Here is a 10,099-nt window from a genome sequence, read left to right as displayed (position 1 = left end):
ACCAGAAAAACTTCGTGCGCAGCGCCCGCCACCACTTGCACTTGCGCGCCGTAACGTCTCTGCACTGGCTCTACCTTTAGAAAAGATATGTTCCCAGGCGGCACCACGAGGAGGTTGCAGAGTCCGAATTTCGCCGCCCTGCGTGCCGACTGATTTGAAAGAGCTTCACGCCGCTGACACGTTTTAGTCTCTCTTCCCTCAGACTTTCTCGTCTGGGCCGCCAGCCAAGAAGCGGCTTTCCTGAATGGGAAATTTGTCTTCGCCAACTGGGATGTGGAGGAGCTCAAAGCCAGTGCTGGGAAGATCGAGGGTGGTGCAGACCTCAGCTTGATGTTGCGAGGCCTGTGAGGATACCTTAGCCATCGATGTTTGGAGGGTTGTCTTGTGAAAAATTACTTACGCTAAACCTTGATTCTAAATTCAGAATTCACAGTTCTTCGTGTTGGTTGATAGAATTTGTCGAGATACTCTCCGCCGTACTGCCCGGGCCCTCGACTCTTCCCGGAAGCCGAGTGGGTCCTTGGTCGCCGTGGGCGGCACTGATTTGACGGACCGGGCGACCGGCATCAGCCAGTTGAAGTCATCCAGTCTTGTTCAACGCACCCGTAGCACTGAAACCATCCGCGAATGTATGTATCGTATACCAAATTGAAGCAAGTATCCGTCATTGCAGGCGCTTTTTCTGGGGATGCTCAATCAGATTCTTTAGTGCCAGTGAGAGAATTAGCGCCAAGGTGGCATCACTGCAAAAAGCACCCGCGTCAGTGTTAATTAGATGTCTACTAAGACATCCCCTCAGTTCACCTGAACTGAGATTTAGCGTGGTGAAATTTGTTGACCCGATTGGCTGTGAAAAGCGTCTTTCTTTGTAGTCCGCCTGGTTCATCGCGATTCGCGACCCCTGAATGATAAGCGGCGCTAGAGAGCATAGTGCCGGACGTCAAAGGCATCTATGGATGTCTAAATCCCTGGATTACGATCAGCACTGCAGTTGATCGGCACCAACATTTAGACTGCCAACCAACCAAACAGTAACATGTAGCGATTCGCAACGGTTTCGCGCATCTTACTCACCGAGACCAACGGCAAGCCATCTTAGTGAAGATGAGAGATACTTCGTATTTCTTTAGGTAGCTTGCAGCTCACATAAGCCGCTTACCTACATCTGCGTTGCGTCTATGCTACACAACATTGAAATCCCCGCGCCGGGGACGCAGGAACGTAGGATGGGATTCGTCAACGTCAAGAAAATGCAGCAAGGGTACGAATTGCTCACAAACTCATCCTTAAAGCAATATATGCAACCAAGAGTTGGGGTAGTCCGTTGCGGCTATTGATTCTCATCAGGCTCCCTTCGCCCTCGCATTATCAACATTTGTTGAGTTTGTAACTGCGCAGGCCGCGAGGTGACCAAAACCAACCGGCAATCGGCTCCGAGTCACAGCGTTGGCATACGAGGATCTCCGCGCCATTTTTCTTTTTTGCTTCTGGTCTGGTGTCTGACTATTGGCACCGTTGTGCGCCACGTTTTTCGCGCTTGGTCGTCGAGCTGACATCAAGCTGATAATGCCGGCCGGCGCTTGATTTTGCGGGCTAGGGCGAAGACCCGCGACCCCAGGTCTAAAATCTGACCGCATCGAGCGAAAACTTCCCCGAAATTGCCAGAGCGCGGCAACTACCACCAACGTGCATGGACTAATATTTTTCGTTTAACCAGTTTGCGTAGTCGGACCGCTGCTCCTTCGCTCTAGAACGAAGTCATCTGCCGCGTCAACGCTGGGACACAGCAACCGTTACCGTGGGGTTGGGAGCCTTTTTATTCAAAGCGATGCGTCCTCCGGAGAAAGCTCAACACGCAACTCTCTCAGCCGCAAGAGAATCTGCCATCCTGTTCGGCAATAAGCTGCAGTAGCTATAATCCGAGGCCGCATCTGAGCTGCACATCTAGGCTGCAATAGAACCTCACAACAACAACTATATATAAAGAGACAGGAACCTCCTACTCGTCTCCAATCTCATCTACAGCAACACACTTCTTCAACTTCTCCTTTCCGATCTTACATATTCATACATCAGCCTCAGGTCTCAAGGCTCTTATTCTAGCCCGGCAGCTCAACCCCAACTTCAACATGAAGACTTCTACCATCACCACCGCCCTGGCCTTCGCCCTCTCTGCGGCTGCTGCCCCCAGCGCTGACAGCTACGGAAGCAAGAGAGGCAAGACTTGCCCGACCAACACCGCCCAGCCCGATGGCACCCTCGGCAAGTCCTACGTGAACACCAGCCTGCTGGTTCCCATCTCCAAGAACCTGCCCAGCGTTGCCTTCCCCGCCACCAAGATGGCGATTGTGACCCCCAACGACGTCTGCACCGTCTTCAACCTCGACTTGCCTGTTGCTCAGACCCAGGGCAAGGTCTGCAACCTCGTCTTCGACTTTCCCTCATATGACCAGCAGGCTCTCGGAAAGTACCTCTTCCACGGCCCGGGTACATTCCAGTTCACTGGATACGCCATCGGCGCCGGTGCCGTGGCCGGAGTCACTTCCTACAACAAGCAGCCTGCGCCTGGCCCGAGCCCTCCCAACCCTCCCCCCACCATGACTCCCGGTCACAGCTACGTAAGTCCTGCACCGTCGTCCGACATAGTTCATAAGCTAACATCATAATCTCAGATCGTCAACAGCGCCCCTTGTGGCATTCCCGCCAACATTCCCGGCACTGTTACTGTCTCTGGCAGCCTTTGCTCTCCCGATACCGTCTTCTCTTTCCAACAGAGCAACGACGGCTGCCCTCTTGGCTTTTACGTCGTCCTGACCGATGCTTAAGTCTTCTAAGGCACATGTTGAAGCAAATGTCATGACCGTGGATATAGATCGAGCTGGAGTGTGGTATGCCATGTATCTTATTGACAATACCTGTACATATGGCCTTCTAGAGGGTAGATAGTAATTTGTAAGATCTGGTTATCTTTGTTTGTCATTGGCTTCGCGAAGGGGAACCTTTCATGGAATGTCTCTTATGACAAGTTCATAACATACTCTTTTGTGTCTGACGAAACTATTCAATGGTGGATTCCACTCCTCCTGGCCACGGTCTAATTGTAGCTTACAGACGTAATACATGTAAGCCGAAGGTATCACTGATACAGCCGGATCCAAGACCGCGACTTATTGTTTCCCACAAATAGTATTTTCGAGCTCCAATCGCAACCTCTGGTCAAAAAGAAAAAGGGCAAAAACGAAACAAGGAAGGAAAAAGCACTCCTAAGGCCGAGGCTTTCCACTAGGCTTTCCACCGTGTCTCGCCACTCTCAGGTCATTCTGTGATTTCACAGCCTAAGATGACGCAGCAGAGTGCATGCACCGTGGGGCATAACTCGTATTTGTGGCGCGGAGCGCATAGTTAGGGAAGGGGTCGGGGTCGTCGGGGTTCGCATTATTCTGCACGCGATAGACCAGAGACCGCGGATAGAACTGAGTTCCGCGCCCGCCGAGTGAATCCGTGAGGTTTAGGTGGTATCCATGCGAGTTGTGATCTCTGCCCGAGACAAAAGTGAAGTTGTAGTAGCTATCGGTGCACCATCCCGTCCAAGTTGGCGGAATCGAAGGGCTGTGGTAGTTGTCGCCACTGCTGGACCTGCAGGATGCTTGGTTGATCATGGCGCCGCTTTCGGTAACGATGCCGACGTCGAAGCTGTAGCTTGTAGATGAAGATTTCGGCCCTGACCCAGCATAGAAGTCGTCAATTTTGTAGAATGTTGAAGCTTGACGCTGCTCGTTTGCAGGTGCTGCGGAACCAACACCACAGAATATCATGATAAAAGCAATTTGCTTCATTTGGTGATTGGAACCGAAGGTGGTTTGGGATGAGTAAGGTAAACTGAGAAGGCTGGTCTCTGAATTACATGAAAGGCAGTGACGATGGACGAGAATTTCAGCTCTTATATATTCATGTTAGAATTTGTCAAGAATACGGCCAAATCATGTCAACCCTCATGCCGCTTGCACTTTGGTCTCATGACTACAGTAACGTCTGTGTTGCGGTACAGAGTGAGACTGTTACCTCTTTCTGCAGGCTGTGACGTTATTAGTGACCGCTGAGCTTCTCGCGATGCTCGATGGTGACGCTGTGCAAAACACAATTCGAAAGCCGACAAAACAGCCGCCTCGTCTATGAAACATCCTAGATCACTCCAGAAGTTCGTCACAGATATCGAACGGCGGTGCTGGGTAAAGGGCATGTTTGTGCAATAGGTGAGACTGGAGGAAAGAAGTTTCCTACTAAGCTTTCGAAACTACGAATACGGCTATGATAAGTACTCAATTGCAGCAATTCTGAAGATTGCGCGTGGCCCAGCTGGGCTGCACAAAAAATACTGGACGCTCACTCAATACGCTTGGTCACACTATGCGGGATCGTAGGACGCCCACGACTCGCTTAAGTCGCGGATGATATTACTTCCAAGGTTGTTCAAAACTCACACCCGATTACACGAAACTTGATGTGTCACGTCAAGTCCATAGGACATCACCATAACGATAAGCCGGTAGGCCAGCGATCGAGCATTTATGAGCTACTATGGAAGGTTACATACAATGGCTTGTGATGCCAACATTTACAATGGGGTGCCTATTATCTCATCGCAGACCATCATTGACTGTACATATACCAGGCCCTTCCCTTTTGGGCCACGACAACCTAATCGCAATCGGCCAATTTTGTAACACATTTCTCACTGTATTTTCCAAGTGGAGAGTGTGACCATGGAAAATGGCTGAGCGTTGCCGATGTTACTCTATTAGCGGGTAAATTTGTAGCATGAGACTAGAGACAGCGCCCCTTCTCGAACCGCTGGGGTATGATTGAAGCGCTTTTTCTATGTCGATCATTGTCACGAAATGGCTCGCAAAACCCCCCTTTCCGGACTGAATTGACAAGAAATTCACAACATACCATCAGATTAAGGTATTCTCTATTGGTGGGATTTGTATTTGAAAATTCACGGGAGTCAGTCCTGTCTGTCCTCTTATGGCGTTCTTCAGGTTAATTGACGGTCCCTTGCCGGCACCTGAGTTGCCGACCTCGCGACCCAATGATACCGCTGCAGAGTCCGATGGCCTCGCATCAACCGCAAAGAACCCGAAAGATTCGTTCATGGCCAAGAAGCACTACATAAAGTCAGAGGATATTCCCTATGACATGAATGAAGTTTGAACTCTGACTTCCATCACACCGGCTCTTATTTGGGGATCCTCACCCTTTACCACTAAACGATGCGGTCTTCCACCCTTTTTTCGGTGGTCGTGATGGCACTCTATGCCATGGCGCAGACCTTCACCAATCCAATAATATGGGAAGATCTCGCCGACAACGAGGTCCATCGAGTGGACGATACTTTCTACATGACGGCTTCGACTATGCACTACTCGCCAGGCGCTCCCATCCTGCGGTCCAAAGACTTGGTCAACTGGGAGTATTTCAGCCATTCGGTGCCTTCCCTCGACTGGGGTACCAAGTACGACCTGGTCGATGGTCAGAGAGCTTACATCAAAGGCATCTGGGCATCTTCCCTTCGTCATCGGGCGAGCAACGGTCTGTGGTACTTTGTTGCTTGCATCGAATTTTCAAAGACGTACATCTACACGGCTTCGAACCCTGCCGGTCCCTGGACAAGAGCGGGCACGATCGACAATTGCTACTACGATGTGGGTCTGATGTTTGACGACGATGACACTCCTTATGTGGCTTACGGAAACACGGCTATTTCGGTTGCCCAACTGTCGGCCGACGGTCTTTCCGAGGTCCGCTCGGAGGTTGTATACAACACTCCTAGCAGCATCGGTGCCTTGGAAGGCTCTCGCATGTACAAACGAAATGGCAACTACTACATCTTCCTCACCCGACCGCCTGATGGGCAATACGTGCTCCAATCCTCCAGCCCGTGGGGTCCGTACACGGTCAAGGTGCTTGCTGACAAGCTAAGCCTTACTGCTGTGCCTAGTGCGGGCTCGCCTCACCAAGGAAGCCTAGTTGATACACCCAACGGGGACTGGTACTACATGGGCTTCGTGGATGGATATCCAGGAGGTCGCTTTCCAGTTCTTGCCCCAATTACCTGGGGCAGTGATGGATTCCCGTCTCTGACACTAGTGAACGGCCAATGGGGAGACTATCCATACCCTCTTGCAAAAGTTGATGTCCAAAGCTCTCTCGGCACAGACTCTTTTACGGGAACGACCCTTCGGCCTGAATGGGAATGGAATCACAATCCTGACACAAACGGCTTCACGATAAACGATGGACTTACTCTCCGTACTGTCACTATCACGTCCGATCTCTATCAAGCCCGTAACACTCTCAGCCACCGCATTCGAGGCCCCATCGGAACTGGCACAGTCCGTCTTGATGTCGCCAATATGGCTGACGGTGATCGTGCTGGCCTCGCAGCGCTGCGCGATCAGTCTTCGTTGATCGGGATTGAGCGTTCCGGGGACGCGTACGACATCATTCTCATGGGCGGTATCGACATGAACTCGGATTGGACAACGGCTTCGACCGGCACGGTGGTGCAGCGGCAAAGCCTTACGCTCAGCGGCTCGAAGGAAGTCTATCTGAGCATGAAGGCGGATATTCGGCCTGGAGGAGCTGGCAATGTCGTTTTCAGCTACAGCACTGACGGTCAGACCTTCACAACTCTTGAATCGTCATTCTCTCTTCACAACGATTGGCAATTCTTCATGGGTTACCGGTATGGAATCTTCAACTATGCTACGAAGGCTCTCGGAGGCTCTATGCGAGTTGTGTCGTTCACCAGCGAAGCGTAGGTGACGAACAAATGACTCGGGCTTGAAGGGCTGAATGTATATATTTCCCCCTTCTTGTAGATATCTTATCAGATTTACCAGAGGAAATATCATTACTTTTGTTGCGATCAATGAGCACTGGGCTCACATTGTGTGCCGATCGCCCTGATCAATGACACCGCACCATATGGTTGTTTGACGATCAGCAACTTTGTCGTCTCGGCCCGAAGCGGGATCATTCGATTCATCGTCCTGGAATTTGACCTCGGCCTACGAATCACACCCGAATTTAGGCGCCCGGGGCGCAGACACTTTCCACCAAGGCGGAGAACGATTGTGTCATTCACAGACCCATTGTTAATTTTCAATGACCAAGCTAAATCCATGTCTCTTGGCAATAAACTCCATTTTGTAAGCTCATAGAACCCGTAATTCAAGCTGTCAAATAGCACGTGAACCCTTTGGGTTGGACGATCCCCGGTTCGCTCCGAGAGATTCACAAAGCCTCATTGGTGCGCATCCTTGACTTCGGCAGCCAGGACTAAACCTTGACTAGGTTCATCCCCACCTCAACCCCAGATCTCGACGGCACTTAGCCATAAACGCGGGGAGGGTAACATTGCTCTCGGTCGAGCTATCCCCGACCCAACGGCTTTTCTTCCACGCAGTATGAGGTCACATTGTCAGTTGCGCGAAAACATAGCAACCCAGACGCGCCAATGATCACGGTGTCGTACCTGCACATCCCGCCAGCTATCCCCAACAGGGCCACTCTACCGGCTTGGGGGTGGATTCCAATCAGATGTTTACGAGTCACGAATCAAGCTTGCCTCCACGCAAGCTGAGCTGGTGATGATGTTCTTGATTGATGCTTCCTTGGCGTGACGAGGAAAATTGACCCCTCTCAAGCTTCAATAGCGAGATATATAAGCTAACCCCGCTGTACAGAAGCTATTAGCTGTCGTCCCCTTGCAAGGCACTTGACTCCTACCCGTCGGTCCTCCCCTTTTCTCTAGATTCGCCCGGTCGATCCTCTCCGTCCTAACAAAATGAGGTTCTTCGGCGCCGCCGTCGCTGGCATCGCCAGTTTTCTGTCCCTTCAGGTCGCAGCGAGCCCCCTTCCTACTCCTGTCGAGGCTCGCCAGGCCACCGGTACCGTCTCGAACAAGGTCATCTTTTCCCCGCCGACCGACGCCGGTTGGGTTGACCCTCGCGTTCTGTACGCTCGCACCATCCAGCTGAGCTCGGGCGACCTGATCGCCACTTGGGAGAACTACTCTCCGGAGCCCCCGATCGTCTACTTCCCCATCTGGCGCTCTTCCGACGGTGGTAACAGCTGGTCGGAGATCGGACGCGTCCAAGACACTGTTAATGGCTGGGGTCTTCGCTACCAGCCCTTCCTCTACGAGCTCCCCGAGGCCTTTGCTGGCTACCCTGCTGGCACGATCCTGCTCGCTGGTAACAGCATCCCCACTGACCTCAGCTTAACCAAGATCGATGTCTACGTCAGCACTGATGGTGGCGCCAACTGGGAGTTCCTGAGCAGTGTCGCCAGCGGTGGCGAGGCCCTCCCTAACAACGGCCTGACTCCTGTCTGGGAGCCTCATTTCCTGTAAGCAACAAGCCACTGACATCCTACCGTGAAAACATTTGCTAACCGCACTACTTTCACAGCCTTCACAACGGCGAGCTCATCATCTACTACGCCGACCAGCGCGACCCCAAGTACGGCCAGAAGCTTTCCCACCAGGTGACTTCGGACCTCAAGTCTTGGAGCGATCCCGTCGACGATGTCAACGACCCCAATGCTTATGAGGCGCGCCCCGGCATGCCCGTCATCACCAGGCTCCCCAACGACGACTTCATCTTCGCCTACGAGGTCTGCGGTACCGATGGCTGCCGCGTGCACTACCGCCTGACCAAGGACCCTCTCAACATTCTCGCGGCCCCGGGCATCTCCCTGGTCTCCAGCGCCGGCACCCGCCCCGTTAGCTCTCCATACGTCGTCTGGACCCCTCTCGGTGGCGAGAATGGCACCATCATCCTCAGCGCCGGTAGCCAGTCCAACATCTTTGTCAACCAAAAGCTTGGTGACGCCAGTGCTTGGGTCGAGTATGCTGTTCCCCAGCCCAACGCCTACTCGCGTGCGCTTGAGATCCTCGGAGATGGCAGCCAGCTTGCGATCATTGGTGGAGGAAGACTGCCTCCTAGCAGCACCAACCAAGTCAGCATTAGCGTTGTTGACCTTAATGAGCTCCTTGGCTTGTAGATGCCATGGAGGTAGCGTAATAACATTGTAGAAAACGAAGAGACGCGATATGATATTTATACATGATTTGCCTATCGTAAATCATCGGGGGTATCTCCACATGTGCGACATCCAAGATCTACCAGCATCTCAAAAAGGCATGCCTAACATTACACCCACAATGGCGGCGAATGTCCAAGCAGCGGCAGACATTCCCGCTCTTCCGCCAGAGGTTGTGACTCTCAAGCCAGCGGCACTGCTCGAGCCTGTCTCCGTGGGACCAGCCGCGCCACTGCCTGTCGTAGAGCTTGTGACATCGGACGCTCTGTAAACCAAGGTAACACCTTCTCTTGCTGCGATAGGAGCGTACATGTCCGTGTAGTCACGGTCACGGTCGAAAATCGTTGTGGTAGTCGAGTAACTGTCGTCCGGCGGATATGTTCCAGTGTAAGTAAGAACCTCAGCGGTAACAACTGTGTTGTTGTAAGTGAACGTGGCGTTCGCAAATGTGTAATACTTGTCCTCGGTAGCCGACTGCACGTAGTTGCACCCCGTCATCGGATCTCCAAAGAGTGACGAAGGCACATTCGAGTAGCAGCGACCCCCGCCCATGACGTCTGCTGTGTATCCCCTTGGCTCGATGTTAGATAATCAAAACGGCTCTCCTGATCACAGGGAGGAGAGCACTTACTCGGGACAGCATACAACAGCCGTTTCCCCATCCCCGATGGCCTCCATCAAAACATTGTTTGGTGGGTTCGATGACAGCATATCCCGGTACCAAGGGTCGGTGACGACCGGAGGCACAAACGCACCAGAGGAGCTGACATCTCCAGCACCGTTCTTGGCGGCCACCCCGGCAGTCGTGTAACCCTGTGGGCAAGCGCTTGCTGGTGAAAAGTAGTAGATGGTCCCTGCATTGGCGAGGTTGCTGGCACTGAAGGCGGAAGACCATGCAGTGTCAATGGCCTTGCCAGAAGGGTAGCAGTCTCCATAATTACGGGTTTCGCATTTTTGAGCCCATTGGGGCCATACGAGGCCAGAGTCG

General features: G+C 52.5%; 4 protein-coding genes across 4 annotated transcripts; 3 read left to right on the top strand and 1 right to left on the bottom strand.

Moving 5' to 3' along the window:
- Positions 1–2,129: 2,129 nt before the first annotated feature.
- COL26b_013692 (uncharacterized protein) lies at positions 2,130–2,825 on the top strand (the record flags this gene model as incomplete). The annotated part of the gene is made up of 2 exons (XM_053186286.1): positions 2,130–2,618; positions 2,673–2,825. The coding sequence occupies 2 exons, from the start codon at positions 2,130–2,132 to the stop codon at positions 2,823–2,825; spliced, it is 642 nt and encodes a 213-aa protein (XP_053029784.1).
- Positions 2,826–5,321: 2,496 nt separating this feature from the next.
- On the top strand, positions 5,322–6,824 carry COL26b_013691 (uncharacterized protein; the record flags this gene model as incomplete). The annotated part of the gene is made up of 1 exon (XM_053186285.1): positions 5,322–6,824. The coding sequence occupies one exon, from the start codon at positions 5,322–5,324 to the stop codon at positions 6,822–6,824; it is 1,503 nt and encodes a 500-aa protein (XP_053029783.1).
- A 1,028-nt stretch (positions 6,825–7,852) lies between these two features.
- COL26b_013690 (uncharacterized protein) lies at positions 7,853–9,072 on the top strand (the record flags this gene model as incomplete). The annotated part of the gene is made up of 2 exons (XM_053186284.1): positions 7,853–8,415; positions 8,478–9,072. 2 exons carry the CDS (start codon positions 7,853–7,855, stop codon positions 9,070–9,072), a joined length of 1,158 nt encoding a protein of 385 aa, XP_053029782.1.
- A 129-nt stretch (positions 9,073–9,201) lies between these two features.
- On the bottom strand, positions 9,202–9,663 carry COL26b_013689 (uncharacterized protein; the record flags this gene model as incomplete). Its single annotated transcript, XM_053186283.1, has 1 exon — positions 9,202–9,663. The coding sequence occupies one exon, from the start codon at positions 9,661–9,663 to the stop codon at positions 9,202–9,204; it is 462 nt and encodes a 153-aa protein (XP_053029781.1).
- Between the last annotated feature and the right edge of the window lie 436 nt (positions 9,664–10,099).

The sequence above is a fragment of the Colletotrichum chrysophilum genome (genome assembly GCF_026319265.1).
Source record: "Colletotrichum chrysophilum strain AFK26 chromosome Unknown scaffold_247, whole genome shotgun sequence".
Lineage (NCBI taxonomy): Eukaryota > Fungi > Ascomycota > Sordariomycetes > Glomerellales > Glomerellaceae > Colletotrichum > Colletotrichum chrysophilum.
The sequence above is the reverse complement of the archived record's forward strand: the minus strand, read 5'-3'. Positions and strand labels throughout refer to the sequence as shown.